We start from the raw sequence: 25,468 nt of genomic DNA on the forward strand, positions 1-25,468 counted from the left end.
ATCTTCTAGGTGACGTTTTGCTAACTCTTTGCGCGCAACAATATTGTTTTTTTTCAGCCAGGACTTCTTCCTTGCCACTCTCCCATAAGGCCCTTTTTGTGGCATGCCTTGGAGATTGTTGATAAATGAACATCATCGTCCATCGTAGCCACTGACTTCGTAACTCATTCAGAGTCACAGTTGGCCTCACAGTAGCTTCCCTAAGTGCCCTTCTTGTCTGGCAACGAAGTTTAGAGGGGCGGCCTGATCTAGGCAGTCTGGTGGTAGTTTTGTATTTTTCCCACTTCTGTATGATGGACTGCACTGAGCTCCGAGGGATGTTTGAAATGGTTTTGTACCCTTCCCCAGATTTTTGCTTCTCTATAAGTATATCCTTGACTTGCTTAGAATGCTCTTTCGTCTACATTTTGATTCTTTCTTTTGAAAGTCTCTACCATACTGTGGGACCACACAGAAAGAGCAGTACTTATCCTCACAGATTAATTTAAAGCAGATGATCCACTCATTTCTTACACAGGTGGAGTCCATCAACAAATTGTGTGACTTGTTGAGGTAATATATTGCACCTGAGGAAATTTAGGCTTGCAATTACAAATGGTATGAACACTTTTTTTAACCTGATAATTAATGTTTTTCATTTTTAGTAAATTGTTGAAAGCTTTTGGAATTTTTCTTTTAATTTGACATAGTGCGCAAGGCTTTGTAGATCAGTGGGAAAAAATCCTAATTTAATCTATTTCAAATTCTGAATCTGAGACTCTTAAATATGAAAAAAAAGGGATGGGGGCTGAATACTTTTTATATATAAAAATAAAAAATAAATAAAAATAAAAACTGAAAAGAAGAATTTTGTTTTTTTTGTTAAATGCATTTAAAAACAAAGGGCAAGTTTGTTTGTTTGGTGGAACACTTCATACTGCTCTGCAGAGGAGAGGGGAGAGGTGGGGTGGGTGGTCAATCACACTTCAAGTGTCATCTAAAAAGTCTCTAATCCAAAGAAATGATGTCAGTGATGCTGGTTCCTCCCCCAGCCTCGTTCCTGCTGGAGCTGCTGCTGCTGTGGTGGCTGCTGCTCTCCTGGTGATGGTGGCTGGCTGTGGAGGAGGAGGACGAAGAGGAGATGATTCCTCCACTTGAGGGGGCTGCCGCCTGCAACGTGTTGCCCAGGGTATCCAGGAACATCGGAGCACAGTACTGCTGGGGAGTGCAATAAGGGTTTCAAGACTCACACTGCAAACAGCACTGTCTCAAGTCAGCTCTTAAAGGATCCCAATGATTCAGCATCAACATGGCTAGGTAGCCTATTCCAGGGTTTCCCAATCCTGGTCCTGGGGAACCTCTGGGTCTGCTGGTTTTCACACCAACTGAGTTCTCAATTACTTAATCAAACCATTAATTGAACTAATAATGTGCTTAATTAGACCTTTTTAATTGTTCTCAGCTCCTAAAAAGTTGCAGATTTCAAATTACTTATAAAATTGTATAGTTAACTTGAACTCTCCAACTGTTTAAAAGCTGAAAACAATTGAAAAGGTCTAATCAAGCTAACGAAAACCAGCAGACACAGGGGTCCCCCAGGACCAGGATTGGGAAACCCTGGCATAGTCTATACCCTGACCACTCTGTGTAAAGAAATGTCTGCTACTTTCAGTCCTAAGGCTAGCTCTACTTTTCCAGCTGTGTAGCCTGGTCCTGGTATCTGTGCAACACAAAGTACAGGGTGATTGGACATTAAGTTTACCACATCAACGTACCGTATCATTGATGTGGTATCCCTACTGTCTTAATCACCAGAGTCTACGTGTCTATGGTTAACTCTATCCACTTTCTTACTCCAAGGTCCATGAAACACTAGGCAACTTAATGTAGGGGACATTTTCAAACAATCAAGCAGCTTAAATCTAGATCAACAAGCAATTCATAGAAAAGGTTGCAGGAAGTTGCCTGCATCACTGGATTTTCTTTATAATCTCAAAGTCGGCAACTAGAATTCTACAGGCTCAGACAATGCAAAATGGTTTTTGATGCAGATAAACATTGCAATTCAATACAGGAAGAGAACCACACAAAGAATGGCAATGGTGATAAAAATTAATAAATCCACTGACACTGGACTCTACTTACCCTTTAAGCTGCTTTGATTTTTGTTGCCTGCTACAGAAATATGTAACCCAGGCGACTATACACCGGTTTGTGAAACTGAAGATAAGCATTGAAACTGTGCAAACAAAAAAAAGGGATTGCATGCACAGGGCTAGTTTCTCAAAACTACATTTTTTTTGTTAGTTCTGATGTTCTTGCTCTCATCCATATAAATAAAATCAAGCCTCAAAAGATCATACCTGCGGGTCTCCTTGAATCAGTGAAAGGAAATCCAGACCTAAAAACAGAATTCAGAAATTTATTATTTATAGAAAAACTTGCAACAAATGAATGGCGGGTGTCAGTAAGGCAATTAAGACCGTGGGTGTCTGAAAAATGACATTTCTGGAAAACTAAATTTGAATGTCAATTGATAGTTGATAATATCACCTTTGTAGAAAATCATTGGACGGTTGTCTACAGCATTGTTTCCACCACAATAAACTGCTAGAAGTGAAATAAAAAACAACAAAACAAACTTGAATTTCAGTTCCACCACAATAATCTGCTAGAAGTGAAATAAAAACAAAACAAATTGAATTTCAATTCCACCACTATTGAGCCTTTTTTATAGCACTGGATGACAAATAAACAGTACACGCTTCAGCATGGAGTTACTGTATGGAGGCTGGCAGTTTGAATCCTGTACCTTGCATGTCCGTGGGGATGGTGGAGAGTGTTGAATGATGGAATGGAACTGCATAGTCAGCGAGTGCAGAGGGAAGGAAGGACGTATCCACAGTCTGCATGCTGGGCCCGCGCCCTGCAGAGGGCTGGTACGATACCACCCTGGAGACACACAGGCAGAATGCAGTGAGAGACTGGCCTGGCAGCACAACCTTACTAGTTAAGTGGCTGTAGATACAAAACATTACCTGTTGTGCACACACATAGCTATGCAGTATTACGTTTCAAATGTGAAGTTTTCTATGAAGTTGACCAACAAGTATTTATAAATAAACAAATGATATCTGGTACTACGCTAAGTTTAAATATATCTATGTTTGCAAGCAATGCTTCAATTTGTTTTGTACTTCCTCGATCAGACCTCCTCGAGGGTGAAATTGCCCCCCATCCCTTTAATGCCATCTTTCCTATCATTATCCAGCCAGCCACTTCCACTATTGACTGAACTGCTTTCAGTCAGTATCATGCTTTGACTGCGAAGCTCAAGTCAGTTAAAAGTCTGAAATGTGTATAACACGGTGTTAGAACACTGGCCTAAGTATAAAAGTGTCTTTGTTAGATGTTCTCTGAGTTAACTAGCATGTTACCTAATTAACCTTTTGTCACCAATTATTGTTAACAGGTGAGGGTCCGTGATTACTATAAATATAGGTAGCATAGGCACAAGTTTGTCATTCCTGAATGTAAGGGAGCAGAAAATGGCAAAATACGCTCAGTTAAGCAAAGAAGAGAGTCTGTTATTAATTTAAGAAATGAAGGTCAATCTAAGACAAATCGCAAGAACTTTGCAAGTGTCTGTAACTGCTGTGGCCAGGACCGTCAAACGATTTGAAGAAACTGGCACTCATGAGGACCGAACAAGGTCAGGCAGACCAAGGGTGACCTTAGAATCAGAGAAGTTCATTCGAGTCACAAGTCTGTGAAACCGGCGATTAACTGCCCCTGAAATACAAGCTCAGCTAAATGCTACTAAAAGTACAGATGTTTCTACATCAACTGTTCAGAGGAGATTGAATGAAGCTGGCCTAACGGGAAGAATTGCTGCAAAGAAACCATTGTTAAGAATGCAGAATAAGAGGAAGAGACTTGCCGGGCCAAAAAACATAGAAAATGGAGTTGAAGTCGGTCTTATGGACCGATGAGTCAAAATTTGAGATATTTGGGTCCAACCGCCAAGTATTTGTAAGACGCAGAGAGGGTGAGCGCATGAGTTCTGCATGTGTGGTTCCCACTGTCAAGCATGGAGGAGGCAGTGTCATGGTCTGGGGTTGCTTTGCTGGTGACAGAGTTGGTGATCTTTACCAAGTCCACGGCAAGCTCAACCAGCATGGCTATCATAGCATACTTCAGAGACATGCCATTCCATCAGGATCACCTCAAAGTTGTGCAAGAACTATCTGGCGAAGAAGGAAAGTGAACAACTCAATCTAATGACCTGGCCTGCCCAGTCTCCAGACCTCAATCCCATAGAACTTGTATGGGACAAACTGGACAGAAGAGTCAAAGCAAAGCTACCCACAAGTGCCCTACACCTCTGGGAATTGCTGCAGAAGAGCTGGGAAGACATGTCAGGTGATTTCCTGCTGAAACTTGTTAACCGAATACCTTGTGTTTGTGAGGCTGTTATTAAGGCAAAGGGTGGCTATTTTGAGGAATCCAAGATTTAGAGACAATTTTAAATTTTCTTGAACATTGCTTTGATACTCCTTATGTTTTGTTTTGTATATTGTAACAAGTGTTTTCATTTTCAAGTATTGACAGAAACGTATACGACGTAAAACATTGTCAATTATGAAAAAAACCTAGTTTCCAGCAAGTGTATTCAACTTTGACTGGCACTGTGTATACATACACTACTGATCAAAAGTTTTAGATCACCTCAATTTTTCCAGTTTTTATTGAAATTTACGCAGTTTAATGTCTCAATGTACTCTGAAATTAAAGCATAGAAGAAATAAACAATTGGAAATAAAAAAATGAAATCATGGAATCGTTTTGTTTAACAAAATTGAATCTAAATTTTTTAGTCAAAGTAGCCACCTTTTGCAAATATAACAGCCGAACACACTCGTGGCATTCTTTCTACAATGGAAATCAAATATTGTTCGGAAAGTTCTTCCCAACACTGTTGCAGAAGTTCCCACAAATGTGTTGCACTTGTAGGTAGCTTTGCTTTCACCCTTCTGTCCAGTTCATCCCAAACCAGCTCGATGGGTTTAAGTCTGGAGACTGTGCTGGCCATTCCATGATTTGAAGCATACCGTCTTGTTCTTTTCTTCTAAGGTAGTTCTGACATACCCTGGAGGTATGTTTTGGGTCATTATCTTGCTGTAGGATGAACCCCTGACCAACTAGGTGTATACCACAGGGTATTGCCTGGCGCTGCAAAATGCTATGGTTACCGTTTTGGTTCAGGGTGCCACTCACTCTGTGCAAGTCACTGACTCTGGATCCAGCAAAAGAGCCCCAGACCATCACACTTCCTCCTCCATGTTTGACATTTGGTGTCACACACCGAGGAACCATCCTTTCACCTACTCAATGGCGTACAAAAACCCTGCGTGATGAACTGAAGATTTCAAATTTTGATTGATCGGTCCATCAGACCTTCTTCCTGTCTTCAGTAGTCCATTGGCGGTGCTTCATGGCCCAGGCAAGCCTCTTTTTCTTATTTTGCCATCTTAGCAATGGCTTTCTTACTGCCACTCGACCTGTCATACTTGCAGCTCAAAGTCTTCTCTTCACAGTTGAAACTGAGACTTGCTTACTTCGACCAGTGTTAGGCTGTGCTTGAAGCTGTGAGCCGCCTGTCACGCAAGCTGCTGACTCTCAGAAACTTGTCTTCTGATTCTGTTGTTGCTTTGGGTCTGTCAGACCTCTTCCTGTCAGTTTCCTCCAGTTTCCAAGTGCCTTTTGAAGGTGTAGGAAACTGTACTCACTGACACCTTAGCTTTCTTTGCAATTTCTCTAAAGGAAAGAACTACACTTTTAAGGGTTATAATGGTCTGTCTGTCTTCCTTTGTTAATTGCCTTTTTCTCATCATTATGATAGCAATATACTACTTCCTGCAATACAATACTGTCCAAATAATGCTTAAGAAGGGGTAGTAACACAGTCTGTTCCAACACTGCTTTTATACAGACAGAGGGTTTGTAAGTAATCAACAAAAGTTGGGACACCTGTGGGAACTGTCAGCATCAACTTTCAAGGCCTAATTTACTTCCATTGCTGCAGAACAGCTGTAAGTTGTTAACCCATTACTTGTTCCCTGAAAAAGGCCTTTTTGTATAACTCTGAAAAATAATGTACATTTCAGTTTTTGGTAACCTAAACTTTCTTTTTAACCTCTGGCAGTTTACCGCTTACCTTTGTACCATTTCAGGTTATTCACTTGACTTGAACTGTTTTGAAATTGACTTAAAATTGGAAAAATTTTTGTATTTTTTTAACCCCCATATATATATATATATATATATATATATATATATATATATATAAAAAACAGGGAATATATATGGGATTCTTTTGATACTGACAATGACAAATCAAACGGGTGCATCTTACACAAAACTCACAGGGAGGGTCTACCTAAGACATACAAATACAACCACATACTGTTCTTTATCAGTACACTGACAAGACACAGGGTTACTTGATTTAGTTTCTTAAGGGTTAACCTTTATGTTAAATATTCATGTCATGACCTTTTGTCATTGGCACATTAGGAATTATGAGACTTCTATTCAAAATGTAGTGAAAAATGCGTTCCACTGTAATGGAAATGTATAGGCTTCTATATACATGTTTACAGAAAAAAACAAATTGCTCCCAGATTACCCTGTCCCCTGACAAAAGCAGTGTTCACAAGGCTGGTGGGAGGGGATCAATGCATTCACAAGCATGCTGTTATTAGCAGGGTTAGAATCTGAGACTAGACCTGCATCTAGTCCAAGATTTTACAACTACCCTATTATTGAAATAATCAAAAGCAATCAGACCCCAGTTAAACACAGCTGCAGGAACAACTCCTAGTAGTAAACTTACTCGATGAGAGACTTATTCATGCTGTGATGAGCAGCAAGATCAGTTAGCTGGGGCCTGACAGCTGAAGCCTGAGAAATCATTTCAACAATAAGAACAGAGGTTGTGAATGCCAGTGGCAAGTTGCAAAAAACACATTCAATTAAAATTTCTCCTTTAAAAGGTTTCTCGAGTTTAAGAGTGTTGCAGAGAGCAAGGTAATCAACGCTATATAAAACATGTTACACTTAAACTGAATACTTAAGCCATTTTATGCAATGTGCCAGGTCTTGGTGCAGGACTAGTGACACTTTAACCTTACATTAGGTTATACTGCTTGTAATACCTTTGTCAGGTCTGCAGAATCAAAAGCAGATGCTGAAGTGAACCCCCACCTGGTGTTTACTGACCCCTTGCCGTGGCCCTCCTCTGTCTTCATGTTCATGTAGAGGCAACGCTTCTTAAGGGGTGGCTCCTCTTCAATCCTCCTCCTCCTCTTCCTCCTCCTCAGAGGAGCTCTCTATCGTCAGGTCGATCACGTCTGCTTTCTTCACCCCACTGGGCTCACTGCCAGCAGCCAGCACAGAGCACGAGCGGGTCACCACACTGGAGCCTGCAAACACACAGAGACCCAATATAGTAACACACACAGAAAGATACAGGTGCAGACAGAAATCAGAGAGCACAAGAGGCTCAACGCTCTGGAACATGCAATCGCACAGAAGCCCAATATAGAGTCATGCACACACAGACAGAGATCACAGAGCACGAGGGGCTCACCGCTCTGGAGCATTCAAAACACACAGATCGAATACAGTCATGCACACACAGACAGACAGACAGACAGATATCACAGAGAATGAGGGGCTCACTACACTGGAGCATGCAAACACACAGAGATCCAATATAGAGTCACGCACATACACACACACATACAGGTGCAGACAGAAATCAGAGCAAGAGGGGCTCACCAGGTTCAACACACATATAGTATTTGCAGGTTCTAGCACACACGCACACAGTTAATCTGGAGTCTGCAAGTTCTCACTCGCACGCAGAGTTAGTGTAGATTGCGCAAGCTCACACACAAAGAATACTACTACATGGTCATTCCCGCTCATGTGTAACAGTGGTTACTCAACCTCAATGAGTTGAATTAAAATTGGGTTGGAAAGCCATTGAAACAAGCTGTTTTTAATTCCACTTCCCAGAATTTGCTTCACTCGAGTTGGAATGACCCACAGAGATCTTGGCACTTGGGTGCTCACTTTCAATTTTAGTAGAACACTGGCTTGACACTTTCAGAGCCTCTTTCTTTGGTCTCATTGGGCACCAGGTTCCATCTTCCTGGAATTTTATTTCATCGACATCCAAGCACTCATTTAAGATTTCCATGAAAAGCCTGAAAAAAAAGTAAATACAAAATGAGGATTATCCAACACAAACCCTGTTAGCTAAGGCTAAACCCAACCGAAAGCATGCCCCTGGGAGAAGGCATCAGAAATCTGACAATGCTGTTGACCCAGCAGGCAGACCTACATCCCCACAGTCTTAGCTACAAGGCAAAATCCTGGTCACAGTCAAGGGCATGCAACTAGGAAAAGCTAACATTTTCACTCAAAAAGAAATTACATACATTTATACAGCAGATATATAGGGGCAGCACTGTCCCCAGGAACGACATTACTTACCCATCTATTCTAAGACTTTCGTAAGCAGCTTTCTTATCACAGACAGGACAAATCCAGGTGGACTTCTTTTCATTCATCTGCAGGTAGAGTGCTGCGTCGAAGCACTGGAGATGAGAGCATGTCACCGCACGGCAGGGAACCGCCAAGCGCATCTTACCCAGCTGGGGGGGGGAATCGTTTCAGTCAGGCAAGCACTACTCATGCTACAAAATGAGCAGATCACATACTTATATCAAAACAAATAAGGGTATAAGGGTGTTCAGGGGAAATCACTGCTGGATTATAATTAAGGCTCTTGATTTTCGGTTTTAGCATAAAACTCCCCAGATGCCAAAAAATTTAATCGGTGCAAACAAACAAAAAAAAACACCTCTCTCAGTGCACACGGGCAATGTCCCTCCTTCCCGTCTTGTATCTATCATTGATTCGTCCTGAATACTTTAAACCCACCACAACTACAGAGTGACACACAAAAACCACAGAAGAATGTGACCATAAGGATTCTGTTGTGGAAGACAGGAAAGGAAAGAAAAGACTGTACATTTGAGTTGTGCAAGTACTGTCAAGTTACTATACATATTGAACAAAAACAAAAAGTAACCAAAAACAATAATTCCACACAGTACAGAAAAAAAGCACACACAAAAAAAAAGGATTTACATGAAACTCAGCTAAAAAATAAGCACCAGAAAACTGAATTAATAAAAACCAAAAAACAGAAGCCCTAATTATAATACCAGATTCTGCTGAGTCAATGCCACGGTTTGAACGATCGCCCCACCACAGCTTTTACCTGAAAGTCGAATTTTCACTATTCATTTCCGATTTTTAATAACCATGAACAAATAATGCCAGAGGGGAAATATTGTGGCTCACGTGAATAGAAAAAAACTGTAGTAGTTGCTCAGACAATTGCTGCATTACCAGTGATGAAGGTTCAGATGACGAAGACATGGAGCTTGGCAGTTTCGAATCAGAGGATATAGACTCCACAGTCTGACTGATTACACTTACATGCATGTTACAAGCAATGCAGTGTAATACAGTGGCGCTGATCTTACAGTTAATGGCAATCTAGACAAACGTTACCAACAGAAGTAAGAATTCAGATGGAAAGTGGAGCAGGAGCAAAAATAGAACACTTACTGGGCACAACAGTGACACTCTTAAGCTTGTGGTGGCGATCTCACTGTCAGGATCTGCAGTTAGCTTCTCTTTTACTGGAGGAGGAAACAGTGACAATAAAAAGATATAAATTAATTTTAATATGCTTGATTTAAAAAAAAAAAAAAAAAAAAAGCTTTTTTTCTCCCATTTCCATGTTAAGGCTTCATGAGCCTGTCTGTGTCAGCTCAACTCTTTCTTGTAGTGCAGATTAGCACAGGCTAGCACCTGACTTGCTCTGGCTGGGCTAAGCTGTGCCGGTAGCCTGAGAACAGGCTCTGTCATGCATCCTCTCTCCTGTCTGTTTCAACAACACTTCAAGGGCTGTTTACTCTTCTACAGCTACTAGTGCTTAACTTATTTAACTCACTGAAAGTCTGGATAAAAAGCAACAAGTACATTAATAAAAAAGTATATATATATATTTTATTATCATATATATATTATATAATATTATTATATGTACACACAACAGGCAACAATTTCAAAAATTTTACTAAGATCAGTCAATTGAAATAAATTCATTAGGCCCTAATCTATGGATTTCACATGACTGGGAATACAGATATGCATCTGTTGGTCACAGATACCTTAAAAAAAAAAAGGTAGGCGCGTGGATCAGAAAACCAGTCAGTATCTGCTGCGACCACCATTTGCCTCATGCAGCGAGACACATCTCCTTCGCATAGAGTTGATCAAGCTGTTGATTGTAGCCTGTGGAATGTTGTCCCACTCCTTTTCAATGGCTGTGCGAAGTTGCTGGATATTGGCGGGAACTGGAACACGCTGTCATACACGTTGAGCCAGAGCATCCCAAACATGCTCAATGGGACATGTCTGGTAAGTATGCAGGCCATGGAAGAACTGGGACATTTTCAGCTTCCAGAAATTGTGTACAGATTCTTGCGACATGGGGCCGTGCATTATCATGCTGAAAGGTGATGGTGATGGCGGCGGATGAATGGCACAGCAATGGGCCTCAGGATCTCGTCACAGTATCTCTGTGCAATCAAATTGCCATCGATAAAATGCAATTGTGTTCGTTGTCCGTATCTTATGCCTGCCCATACCATAACCCCATCGCCACCACTGGGCACTCTGTTCACAACGTTGACATCAGCAAACCGCTAGTCCACACGACGCCATACACACTGTCTGCCATCTGCCTGGTACAGCTGAAACTGGGATTCATCCGTGAAGAGCAAACTTCACCAGCGTGCCAGTGGCCATCGAAGGTGAGCATGTGCCCACTGAAGTCGGTTACGATGCCGAATTGCAGTCAGGTGAAGACCCTGGTGAGGACATGAGCTTTCCTGAGATGGTTTCTAACAGTTTGTTCAGACCTACAGTTTCATCAGCTGTCCGAGTGGCTGGTCTCAGGCGATCCCACAGGTGAAGAAGCTGGATGTGGAGGTCCTGGGCTGGCGTGGTTACACATGGTCTGCGGTTGTGAGGCCGGTTGGACGTACTGCCAAATTCTCTAAAATGACATTGGAGGCGGCTTCTGGTAGAGAAATGAACATTCAATTCTCTGCCAACAGCTCTGGTGGACATTCCTGCAGTCAGCATGCCAATTGTACGCTCCCTCAAAACTTGAGACATCTGTGGCATTGTGTTGTGTGACAAAACTGCACATTTTAGAGTGGCCTTTTATTGTCCCCAGCACAAGGTGCACCTGTGTAAAAATCACGCTGTTTAATCAGCTTCTTGATATGCCACACCTGTCAGGTGGATGGATTATCTTGACAATGGAGTAATGCTCAATAACAGGGATGTAAACAAATTGTGTACAAAATTTGAGAGAAATAAGCTTTTTGTGTGTATGGAAAATTTCTAGGATCTTTTATTTCAGCTTGTGAAACATGGAACCAACACTTTCATGTTGCGTTTATATTTTTGTTCAGTATATAAAAAACAAAAAAGAAAAACATTCTTCCAACAGTGACAGTGCCTCTCAACAAAGGCTCTACGGTCTGTTAGGTGACTTTCACCTCTTGACGCTTATCTACCACTGCGGTCGACAACTTCATTGAAGAGCATGATCACTTACAGCTAATGACTGAAATCAGGGGTATAGATGCAAGCCTACAGAGGGCACTGACAAATCATTGGCAGTTTTCATAAGTTACTGCAATAAAGCAATCTTTCCTGTCTCTGACCAGGTTCTGATCACTTTGTATTGAGACACTGAACTGACTGATCCCAGATCTTTGTCTAAGGTGGCTTCTAAAGGATCCCAGAGACAATATGGCTTGGTAGTCCATTTCATAACCCTTCTACTTACTCAAAGCTCGAGAATGGTCAGAGTTTCGGATGCCTTTCATTTTTAACCTCTGCAACAGCAGTGAAGACGTGAGCTGCCTCACAAGGTACACAGACAATGAATAATTCTGGAGAGAAGGGAAAAAGAAAGTTTATGTTGAAAATGGATTTCAAACACACATTCCTTATATTATGACAACATTTATATAAGCATGTACATGCATACATGAATGCAGAAATATCTTCACAATAACATGCTTGGGTGGGGGCACGTAAGTTTAATGTAAATAGTGTTCTTTAAAGCCTAAGTGATCAAGATGTGAAATAATGACAAACGCAAATAAATGAATCCTGTTTTAAATACCATTATACACAGCTGTAACAATTACTATATTCACACGATTATTGTTTTGAGATTCGGCTTTTATTAGGGAGCTTCCCTAAATCCCTGGTTTAGATCCAGGGTATTAATGCTTGTGACAGAGCAGCCGTCTTCCATGTGGGTGCGTGCATTCGCTGCTGAGTGACAGACAGGAGATCGAGATGGAGGTTGAAGTTGTACGCCCCGCATTTGAATAGGATTTATTTACATATCAACATACTGAACAACTCAAATGACACTACCGGCAATGGCAGCGCATGGAACACATACAACACAGTGTACGAGAACTTTGGTAGGATCTACATTATCTGAAATAATCTTCCCTGTTCAATAATAAACGAATCTTCCTGAAGAGATTGATCATGGTGGATAAACGGTTAGACACGCGACAGATTACTGTAATATAAACTTACACTTGTCAAATGACCCCGGAGATTTGTTGTGCCTCTATGATATATCAACAGTCACTTGCACAGTTTGCATTCAACTTGTTTTTTGATTGTGTGGGTATTTAACCAAAAAATCCCCCCAGAATTAAAATTATTAGCGTTAGCATATATTTTGTATGTTTCAAACACATTCTACCATCACACTTCTCTCACATTGTCTTGACACTAGGTATTCAGTACATATTTTCCCGAAGCACTACAACTGCTATAGGTACCCCCTTCGACAAACACAGCCTTAATAGTTTAGTTTGTAAAAATGTGAATTCCTGTTCGGTCATTGCTTTCACCTCTCTCGTTTACAGTTTTCACTGGTTGAACTGGCTGCCGGTGCCATGTCTACCAGAGAGCTGTAAACAATGATAGATGTGTAGCAAAAGTAAGAATAAATCAGCAATGTAGCATCTTAGTAAAGCTCAAATAGGTGTGCTTCATATAATACGCTTGGTGGTGGCATTCTGCATCCATAGCCGCTCATCCTCGTACATACAAACTTGCTTTGTTTACATTTGAAACCCCCGCTCCATATGAAAGTAAGCAGCTTCAACTGACAGATGACAGGGATTCACTGCATGAAACAATGTGCACTGGTGAATCACTTTCACAATTATAGTAAAATAAATCAATTCACTTTTATACCTTAAAGGGAAAAATAAAGGGGTGGCACTCAAGGGGTAAACCACCAAGTGATTGTGGAAATGGTGCCAGGGGAGGTGTGTGTCTAAAACAGATTGTAACCATGAGTCTGAAGGTGGTAAAAGAGCTGTGCAACTCATGGTTACAAAGTGTCTGAAGTAGTGATCCGCGGTATATTGATACCTACAGTATATCATGACACCAAAATCCTACGATACCTAATATCAGGGTAAAATAAAAACTATCGAAGTATCACGGTTTTTCGATACCGATACCGTGTATTTTATTTATTTATTTATTAGCTTTTAAAACAAAACTCTGTAATTGCATGCTTTAAAAACAATATCAACTAAGCTTACTCACTTCTGCTTAGCGGAATTAACCAACTACCCTGCGCGTTCTGGGAAAATAAAATTACTGCAGCAGTGATGGCGAACGGACAAGAAAGACACTTGGTGTGGAACTATTTTTTATTTCTGCCAGATGACAACAGCAATCTGGTAGAGTACAGACAGTCAAAATGTCGAAAGTGTTTTAAAGAAGTAAAGAAACAACACCAAAAGGAGGAAACGCCACCAATTTATTGAAACGTCTTTCAGATCACCACCCCGATCTCTTTGCCGAAGTTTACTTTAACTGTAGTTTCTTCTGTTCTTTGAGTTTAAATTAATCCCAGTGCACATTACTTATAAAAAAAAAAAAAAGTCACAGCAAAGACAGCACAGAAGCTGATCAAAAGGGAGTTCACTGATGCTTGCTTATTTCGTCATTACAGTGCATTTGTTAGAAAGTGAAAAAATATAATTTGCTGACAGGTGTCATTAAAACTCTACTGCAAATCAAATTTCATGTGCATGTAATGTGATAGCTGTGAAACTCCTGTGTTATGAATTGCATGCATGAGTGGTGGAAAGACCAGAATGAATACAGACTTCATTGCCAGCATATCAGTTTCCCTAACACTACAGCTACTTCAATGCGACGCGTCCCCTGCAGAGGAAAGCAGACCTAAAGCTTCAGAGTCACAATGCAAAAGTCCGCCAATGCAGACGGTTACAGGTTCAGCAAGAAAGCAATAGAAATTACTTACAGTTTATTATAGTAGCCATAGTGGTTGTCTGTTGTCGAATTTACTTTCTTTGCAAGATTTCTAACAACCAAACGAGCATGATGGGCCAAATGGCCTCCTCTCTGTAGAAAAAAGTCTTGTATTTTAAGGTGCACTGGGGAATTGTTTTGACTGAGACATTGGCTTGAACACGCTTAAACATAATTCTGTTCTAATAATAGCATGTAAGAGGAAGGCATCAGTGGCCAATTTAATTTGTTTAAGAAAAGTAGCATTAAATACAATGCTTAACTTTGAATTGTTCACTATTGTATTGCGTATGTTAAGCCATGTTTTTAGTAAAGCGGTACGCCAGAAATATGTTTTTTTTTAATCCGCTAAACTAATTTTTTTCAATTTTGAAGTGGTGATTTTCAAAATATCTAACACTATAAAATTGTAAAATTAACGCAGTGTTTAAAATGAAGGAATATAACATTTGTATGTATTCCCTAATGTAACACATTATTGTGTTTGTTTAAAAAAACAAGTTTTACAATGTACATGAAATCAGACTAGTCTACTTTTGGATTATACTGTTTAATAAAGATTTGACCAGTATAGATTTATGGAGGTATAATGTTATAGTGACTTTAAGAACATAAGAAATGTTACAAACAAGAGGAGGTCCATTTGGCCCATCTTGCTCATTTGTTTTTTTATGATCGAAGCAAGAAACTTTCTTGAAGTAACCGTGTAAATCAGCTTCCACAACAGCGTTTCATTTTTTCATTCCTTGCTCACATTTTTAGGGAACTTCTAAAATACCCCTGTAAGTAAAACATCTGGCCTAGTTATAAAAAAAAGTCTGCTTCAAGGAAAGTATTCTTGTGTTATTTTGTTATATATAAGAATTAAGAGATTCCTTGTAATTGGAGTATTTGAAGCTGGCTGAAAGGCCAGATTTCTCTTTTTATATGTAAGAAATAAAGAAAATGGTGTCTTTAACACTGATGCGCGCGCTTACCAGTTTTTTACATTTTAGTCAGTGGCAATGACCTCTGAATGTACTGCAGGGCTCTATGTTTAGATTTTTAACTACTGGCCCCTCAGGCCACTGAGCTTGTGTTTTTACTGGCCCGGATGCAATTTTATCTGGTCCAATATATTTATATATTTATTCATGATGGTTTTTATTGTCAGTATGTTTCTAACTGTGTATGGTAACCAAAGGGTGCCCACATTTCAAAAGAAAGTGACTAAATGAAGCTTGGGTAACACTGAAATTAGAAAGGTAATTTAACGTTATGATGAATATAAAGACATACTAATTGTTAAGCAGAACGCAGTGACTAATAAGAAAAGGCAAGATACTTGGAGTTGGAAAGTAGTTCTTTTTTAACTCTGGACAACGGTTCAATGTAAAACATCTACAGTTGACTTTCTGTGAATGGATGGAGTAATGTCAATATTTGCATTGTTTACTTACAAACCCTCTGTCTGTATAAAAGCAGTGTTGGAACAGACTGTGTTACTACACCCTCTTAAGCATTATTTGGACAGTATTGTACTGCAGCAAGTAGTGTATTGCTATCAAAATGGCGAGAAAAAGGCAATTAACAAAGGAAGACAGACAGACCATTATAACCCTTAAAAGTGTAGGTCTTTCCTTTAGAGAAATTGCAAAGAAAGCTAAGGTGTCAGTGAGTACAGTTTCCTACACCTTCAAAAAGCAATTGGAAACTGGAGGAAACTCTGACAGGAAGAGGTCTGGCAGACCCAAAGCCACAACAGAATCAGAAGACAAGTTTCTGAGAGTCAACAGCTTGCGTGATAGGTGGCTCACAGGACAACAGCTTCAAGCACAGCTTAACACTGGTCGAAGTAAGCAAGTCTCAGTTTCAGCTGTGAAGAGAAGACTTTGAGCTGCAGGTTTGACAGGTCGAGTGGCAGTAAGAAAGCCATTGCTAAGATGGCAAAATAAGAAATAGGCTTGCCTGGGCCATGAAGCACTGCCAGTGGACTACTGAAGACTGGAAGAAGGTCTTAGGGACCGATCAATCAAAATTTGAAATCTTCGGTTCATCACGCAGGGTTTTTGTACGCCGTTGAGTAGGTGAAAGGATGGTTCTTCGGTGTGTGACACCAACTGTCAAACATGGAGGAGGAAGTGTGATGGTCTGGGGCTCTTTTGCTGGATCCAGAGTCAGCGACTTGCACAGAGTGAGTGGCACCCTGAACCAAAACGGCAACCATAGCATTTTGCAGTGCCAGGCAATACCCTGTGGTATACACCTAGTTGGTCAGGGGTTCATCCTACAGCAAGATAATGACCCAAAACATACCTTCAGGGTATGTCAGAACTACCTTAGAAGAAAAGAACAAGACGGTAGGCTTCAAAGCATGGAATTGCCAGCACAGTCTCCAGACTTAAACTGGGATGAACTGCACAGAAGGGTGAAAGCAAAGCAACCTATAAGTGCAACACATTTGTGGGAACTTCTGCAACAGTGCTGGGAAGAACTTTCCGAACAATATTTGATTTCCATTGTAGAAAGAATGCCACGAGTGTGTTCGGCTGTTATATCTGCAAAAGGTGGCTACTTTGAGTCAGAAATTTAGATTCAATTTTGTTAAACAAAACGATTCCATGATTTCTTTTTTATCTCCAATTATTTATTTGTTCTGTTTTAATTTCAGAGTACACTGAGACATTAAACTGCGTAAATTTCAATAAAAACTGGAAAAATGGAGGTGTTCTAAAACTTTTGACCGGTAGTGTATAACGGCAAGCACTCCACCATGCTATAGCATTATTAACTGTGTACTAGCCTCTTATGCACTTGTAAAAAACTGAATTTGGCAGCCAATTAATATATAATGGACATAAGATCCAAAGTATTGTGACCATATCGAATATCATGATACTGTGCATGGTATCGTATCGATACTCCCTAAATGAGGTATCGCAGAACACTAGTCAAGTGGTAAAAGAGCTGTGTAACTCATGGTTACAAAGTGTCTGAAGGTGGTAAAAAACAACTTTTAACCTCATTGTTTTCCATGTGGAGGATGACATAGACCAGGGGTCCCAAATCCTGGTCCAGGAGAGCTACAGGGTCTTCTGGTTTTCGTTTCAACCGAGCACTAAATTACTTAACTGTACCAATTATTGGCTTTTAATTAGTCAAGCTCTTTAGCCATTGACGATGTAAAGACACCTAGAAAACCTGCAGGATTGGGGCTCTCCAGGACCAGTGTTGGAGACCCCTGACAAAAACAAATAATGTTATAATTTGCTAAAGCATGCTTCAAGAAAAAAATAACAACAACAATAATTTACTAGTCATTAATTAGAGGTTGAATAACTGGGCTGGACCATTTGAGATGGAATGACCCGTTTTAATAAAGCAGAGCTCCTCAAGTCTCAATACTGATGTGAACAGTGCCTTGCCTTGCCAATTTCTGGTGCCCATGTAACAGAGATCTGATTGGGCACAGCCGAAGTTAGTCTAACCAGCGAGGTGATGTTTAATGGCCGGCCTGGCCTTTTCTGCTCCACTCCATTTTTGGGAGGAGGTGCATACCCCTGTAAAAAAAAAAAAAAAAGAAAATGCAGACTTTAGATTTTTAACAGAACTGACATTTTCAGCTGCCCAGCTCAACTGGATTCACCACTGTGCACTATATATTTAATTTAGTTTTGAAAATAATGATCCAGGAAGGTGGATATCAAAAGACTTCAGTTTTATGGCAAGAACTTATTTAGCATTCTATCAGTCCAGCTTGCGTTCACTGTGAAAAATACAAGTTTATAACATGCATTTTGAGAGATTATGTATTTAACGTTCACCAGTTGCATTGTTAGTATGAAACCTTGATTGTGCAACAACGGCAATACAATAAAATGTATAAAAACACAAAACTGAAAAGCATACAGATGGTTGTTAAAACAGGTAGTACCGATATAGTTGTTAATTTAAAATCAAACAGAAATGCACACGACTGGGAAGCAAATATAAAAAATTATATATATATATATATATATATATATATATATATATATATATATATATATATATATATATACACACACACACACACACACACACACACACACACAAAGTAAAACAACCACTTACAGGTAAGGGAAAAATCTTTCCGTTGACTTTGATACACAAACTGTTTGGGTAATTGTCTTCTTGAGGGCAGCTCGTCTCTGCTAGGCAAAACCTAATAGCAAAAGAAAATCACAACTGAAAATGTATTTCAAGTCACACTGCACCTGCAGAGGAATACAGTTCTCTTGCTACACCAGTCAATACAGGTGGACTACACAGAGGACAGCTAATGGACGGGCATTGGGGACTGTTTCCCATGAATGAGGGAGGATAGCCATATAAAGAACATGTTGGTTGCTTATTGCCGTTCTCATTAAATAAACACAGCACTTCATGAACGGTAATGAAATATTCCATTTACATGACAAGGAAGATATATGGAAAAGAAATTATGTTTAAACCTAAAATACTGTTTTTATTATTTATACTTGAATAACTTTCAAATTATACTGGCTTGCTAAACAGTTATTGAGCTTATACAGTATGACGAAAGTAATTTCCCTGAATTCATTTTCTTTGGTTTTAAAATGTCCAGTTAATTATTGTACATCTTTTATAAAAAACATGATAAGCACATCAAACTACCAACCAATAAAACACAGCTGCAGTTTTAATCCCCAATCGATTCTATACCTGCCCTGTTTAAAACAGTGTCAGTCTAAGTTCAGACTGACCAAGGCACTTACCTCATCTGAATCTGGACCATATAATCTCTCCTACCCCCAGGCAGAAAATCCCTTAGGGGAAAAGAAAAGGCTGCCTTAGTTGATTTTCTTATCAATAGGGATAAAAATGGTACACTCAAGTTCAAGAGATCTGCATACAATGACAGAGAATTACCTGGAGATGCAAACTTCTCTGACTTGATGTGGAGTTAATGCAAAGATGAAAAACTTCTCTTGAAACCGTTGAATACTGCTTGCACCTACAAATGACAACATTTTAAAGTCTAATTCAACAGTATAGCTAACTTTAATGTGACATAATTTCCACCCAATACAAAATTTCCGATATAAGGGGATTTCAGAGTGCTGCCTGTGTTACAAGCCCTTACCCAGGCTTGAAGGTTTGATGAGAACATCCAGCACGTCATAGAAGGGCAAGCTTTTCATCTGGACGTCGGGGTGGACTGGGGGCATGGCCGTGGTGGCTGGCTGCTGCATATCCAGCCTGGGCTTAGTCTCATGCAATAGCACAGCACTGACACTGGCTGAATGGGAGGTAACCGTGCCAGGTGGGTGAGAGTTAACGATGGCCACTGCCAGGTCAGACTCAAGCAGGGAGGAGCAGTTACTGTCCTGGGAGAAGGACCTGAGAGCCGACAAGTCTGGGAGACTTTCAATGGTCCTGGGGTAGCGGCGTCTGTACAGTTCCTTTATTTTGATTTGGACAGCGGGGCTGCAGCCACTTTTTAGCAAATGCAAGACCCTCAACAGAAGTTCATGCTTGCGACCACTTTTGTTCCGTCCAGCAAAGCCCAATAATACCTGTAGTTCTGACACACGGAAACTTGATATCATATTCTGCAAAATACAAGAACATTTGGATAGTTTGTGCACAGCAAGCTTTTTAAAATTGTACACTCCTCTATAGTTCTGAATACAATAAACACAAGAAACATGGCAAGTGTTAACCTCTTGTAGCATTCAAAATTAAAACAACCTTTATAATGATACTTAATAAAAGACAACTACTTATTGCAGTTTGCAGGGAGGCATAATTTTCACTTTCTCATTGCACATACATACATTATATATATATATATATATATATATATATATATATACACACACACACACATACATATACACTGAGTGTACAAAACATTAGGAACACCTGCTCTTTCCATGAGATAGACTGACAAGGTGAATCCAGATGAAAACTATGATCCCTTATTGATGTAACCTGTTAACTCCACTTCAATCAGTGTAGATGAAGGGGAGACAGGTTAAAGAAGGATTTTTAAGCCTTGACACAACTGAGATATGGATTGTGTATGTGTGCCATTCAGAGGGTAAATGGGCAAGACAAAAGATTTAAGTGTCTTTGAACAGGGTATGGTAGTAGGTGCCACGTGCGCCAGTTTGAGTGTGTCAAGAACTTAAACGCTGCTGGGTTATCCACGCTCAACAGTTTCCTGTGTGTATCAAGGATGCTCTGCCACCCAAAGGACATCCAGCCAACAGCATGCCAGTGGTCGAAAATGGCTCTGCGGCAGGAAATGGCGTTGTGGTGACTCCGACCAGCCGAAAGCACAACAAAAACAAAAGGTACAGTTCAGTGGCGCGTGCGCCATTTATTAAAGAAAAAATAAACAAAATATTTAAGAAAAATAAACACTTGCTCACAGCGCAAAAAATAAAAGGTTTGAAATAAAACAAATCTCAAACACAAATAAAGAATTAAGGTCCGGCTGGGCAGTAGCCTTCACGGATCCTTATATTCTTTTAAATTTAGTTTCTCCTCTCTCACTCCTCGCTCGCTCTCGTTCCTCCTCTGAACACCCACACCGAGTGCAGAGAGCTGCAGGTATTTATACAGGTGACCATCTCCCGATTAGGAACAAATTAATCACTTAACTAATTCGGGAGATGGCCACCTTCTGCACGAGTTTTAGAATGTGGATGGGGCTTCCCATCCACACTGCAAAACAATAACAAAACTAAAGCACAGCTATGCTGTCATACAAAATAATAAACAAACAACACACACGGCAGTTCGCAGTCATCTATAAACAAAAATATAAAACAATAAACAAACACAAAATAACACAGGGGTGGAGGGTGAGACCCAGTTCTAAAAATAAACAAACAATATGATTAAACAGCAGGGCTTTCCTAGCGCCCTGCTACAGGCTCATTGATGAAAGAGGCCAAAGGAGGCTGACACGAATTGTGCAGAGCAACGGACATGCTACAGTTAGTCAACTGACAGTCCAGTACAACGTTGGTGCCGAAAGACCCATAAAAGAATGCACAACTCATCGTACCTTGACTCGAATGGGGTATGGCAGCTGACGACCTAACTTCCACTTCTTTCAGCAAAACACACGAAATTGCAGTTGCAGTGGGCTAAGGAACAAAAACACTGGATACTGGAGGATTGGAAAAACATTGCCTGGTCTGATAAATCCTGGTTCCTTCTGTTTCACACTGATGGGAGGACTAGGGTATGGAGAAAACCACACGAGTACATGCATCCATCATGCCGTGTGTCAACATTGCAGGCTGGTGGTGGTGTGAGGTGTGTTTTCATGGCACACATTGGGCCCCCTGATAAAAGTGGAGCAACATTTGAATGCCACAGGATATCTGAACATCACTGCCAATCAGGTGCATCCCTTCATGGCAGCAGTGTATCCATCTGCTAATGGATTTTTTCAGCAGGATAACGCCCCATGCCACAAGGCTAGGATTGTCCAGGAATGGTTCCACGAACATGACAGTGAATTCAGCTTAATGCAGTGGCCTGCCCAGTCACCAGATATCAATCCAATTGAGCATCTGTGGGATGAGATGGAACAAGCTATTCGGAGTAGAGATCCACTACCAACCAACTTGACACAACTGAAGCACTGGAGTCAACACAGGCCAGCATCCCTGTGGAACGCTTTTAACACCATGTAGGGTCTATGCCCCGACGAATTGAGTCTGTTCTGAGGGCAAAAGGGGGTGCAACTCAATATTAAGAAGGTGTTCCTAATGTTTTGTACACTCAGTGTATATTGCAATGGCAAAGTGAAAATTAAGAGCTTCAGCATGGCGGATAAATGGTTAGGGCGGATATGTGATGGATTACTGTTTATTTTTTCATTTTCCAAAACTAACATTATTATTATTTTATAAATTACAAAATAGCAGAGAACTGAAGTGAAATATCCACCCCCAGGAACATTATTTTATAAGAGTGATCAATCGTCTAAGGCGAAACTTCTTCAGCAGTTATTCAGCATTGAGGACAGCTAGTAGTTCCGTACTCATCTGAAGCTTTATTGTGCAAGTCTCTGCTCAGCCAGCCATTCACCCCATCTGTCTTTCTAAATTACTATGCTAAAAAGATCAAACATTCAGATTTATAATCTGATTTGTGTGGTGGGCATCAACCACACATTGGAGGATTAATAAATTAAACAGATGTGTACAAATAAGTTGATAGAATTTCCATTACTACTTGCCTTTTTTTTTTTTTTAAATAATTTGTATTGATTATGCGAAAAAATGCAGTGGAATACTGTAGTTCCCATGCAGTCGTCCCCCCCCCCAAAAAAAAAAAAAAGTTCAAAATGTTTTAAAATGATGTTGCCTTGAGTAAAAAACATAAAATTGTTAACTTATCTTTAAATATCATCCAACAATAAAACACTATTTAAAACTGATTGTTGAAAGTAATAGCAGGAGTATACAAATTACTAATTTGGCTCACTTGAGCAACAGGGTACATCATGAAGCAGGTTGGAGTCTTTAGTCTATACTTTTGGGGAATGCAGACCCACTGGGATGTCAACCAGGTCTGTTTTCCAATAAAATTAAACATCGGAAACAGTGCACATGAACAGAGCAAGGAATTGTTTTTCACGTATACAATTCTACATGACAGAGTGACACTGGTGATTAAGAGGAATAAAAATCAGAACAGTAAACACCTCTTTATACAGACAACTTGCTGTATTCATGAAAGGTTGCGTTTCAGAATTTGACCCCCCCCCCCCGAAAAATAAATAAATAGTTAAAATACAAAGTATAACATTTTGTAGGCATTCAATTAGCTATATTAGCTTTAAATAAACCCCAAATATAAATGCGGTATCTCATACAGCAACATAAATTGTTGGTAGGGAAAAAAGTATAGCTAAAATAGATCTTTTATGAATACAGGCCAGTATGTAAAATAAACACTGAGAATTTAAAAAAAAAAAAAAAAAAAAAAAGTTCTATGTAATATGTGCCACATTTACCCCCAGTGGGAAAACTAACTTCAACTGTACAGTACCACTAGACTTTTAATATCACATTAACCACCAAGTGTATTTTGTGTTGTTAGTCACCTTTAATTTCACAATGGATCAACATGCAGTAAACACAGAAATAATAATACATTGTTCACTCCCAATTGTGGGTTCAACCACACCTGTCCCAAAAAATTGCTTGAATAAAAAACCCACAAAAAAACAATAAAAGCCCAACTGACCCTTCATTTATACGGTCCATGCTTGCTTGTTCTTACTTGTTAATCCTTTTTTCTTTACATTTCCTTAACAAATGGGATCGTAAAGTGCATCTAAAACGTCAAGCATATTTCCAAAAACCCATTAATAATATATATAAACATATAATACATATATATATATATATATATATACATACACACACATACATATATATATATACACACACACACACAGTATATAAAAAATATGTATATAACACATTTAAACAGATGTGCTACTACTAAACCAGTACATTTGAATGCATAATAAAAGAAATACGTACAAATATATAACATGTTTTTTGCAGCAGACTGTATAATAACATATGCACGATGTACAGTGCCAGTAAAAAAAATACATTAACCGTGTCTGAAAATATACAATTTACGTAGAATGTTATTGATGTGCCCGTGAATTGGCCGTTTTAACCAGTTAGTCTGAAATAACTAATACGAAATGCCTTTAAAAAAAAAAAACATACATTAAACAATGTCTGAATTTATTTGGGAAAAGTCCTACACCTGAACATCTGAATGAAACGACTAAAACCTGGAGCACGGGCCTAAAGATATATATTATACACTGTGGAAAAAGAAGACAGACTAACCTCAAAGCACAGAACATCAACAATCACACGGTCACACTTAAAAATAAATGTCTATGTTATATTTACAGGCTTCCAACGCTGATGTTTTAAAGTGTTTTTGTTCGGTTTTTATAATATCTTATATCCTAACGCATCTCCCTGTTTGACAGGGATGCGCTGCTGCACTTTCTTAGCGTAGCAGTATTAATAAAACACTTTCTCCTACCCTCAGCTCCTCAAAATCAGCCATTTTCTTGCCGCGACCATCCTGCACCGCGCCAGGTCTCCGGCCACGTGATCAGGGTGTCCCGGAACATCGTTCAATCAATGCACTGTAAATTACGTCCAAATTTAGTAAGGAGCTGGAGGTACTAAACAGCGTTCTGGCTAGGGTGATAGTATTCACATAATCTGTACTATCGTAATACCAATTGCAATGTTAAAACTCACAGTTCTACTTGAGGATCAGCTAATCCCGATTTTAAGACCTCGGACTGAAACTGGTCACTCGCTTGCTGTTTGTGAAAGTGTCAGTGAGTGAGGGACGAGGGCAGGATTCATGATTCCGTATTTCATCTATGATCTCTCCTACTTGTAAAGATGATTATTAGTGCTGTACTTTACAATATGTATTGCATTTTAATAAACCTCTGTAAAGGAAAATGGTATTGTAACGGTATGTGCAGATGGAACACTGTGGCCGCGGCTCATTAGCAGCAACACCAGCTCTGCAGGGCACAGAGCAGAGAAACACACACACACACACACCAGTGTTGCCAGGTCCGCGGTTATTGGGTTACTTCAAAAACATAGCCGCGGGAAATATTAAGGAGTCGCGGGTTGATAATGTAATTAGATTGGCCATATAACTTTAAAAGACTGAACTGTCTTCATGTTTGCAATATTGTTTGGGATACAGTACCAGCATTAGTATTTAAATAAAGGGATCGCGCTGTAATTCCGTTGCTGGTCTGGTAATGAATGTTGATTTGCCCCTTCAGAGGGTCCGTGCGCATTTGTTGACAGTGACCTATGGATGAGCTATACTGGGGCTTGTAGTTTTTGTCAAATTTATA

The 25,468-nt window shown here is 39.8% G+C and overlaps 1 protein-coding gene across 1 annotated transcript; it reads right to left on the minus strand.

The window, feature by feature from the left end:
• Positions 1-828: 828 nt before the first annotated feature.
• Positions 829-24,674, minus strand: LOC121299691 (E3 SUMO-protein ligase PIAS2-like). The gene is given in 16 exon segments (XM_041227626.1): positions 829-1,197; positions 2,343-2,380; positions 2,533-2,589; positions 2,792-2,931; positions 7,261-7,331; positions 7,333-7,463; positions 8,119-8,252; positions 8,542-8,702; positions 9,688-9,761; positions 11,990-12,095; positions 17,934-18,068; positions 18,622-18,712; positions 19,287-19,337; positions 19,441-19,525; positions 19,655-20,123; positions 24,619-24,674. Coding segments are annotated over 16 exon segments (1,977 nt in total). The 5' UTR covers positions 24,643-24,674; the 3' UTR covers positions 829-987.
• Positions 24,675-25,468: the final 794 nt, after the last annotated feature.

The sequence above is a fragment of the Polyodon spathula genome, chromosome 2 (genome assembly GCF_017654505.1).
Source record: "Polyodon spathula isolate WHYD16114869_AA chromosome 2, ASM1765450v1, whole genome shotgun sequence".
NCBI classification, from domain to species: domain Eukaryota; kingdom Metazoa; phylum Chordata; class Actinopteri; order Acipenseriformes; family Polyodontidae; genus Polyodon; species Polyodon spathula.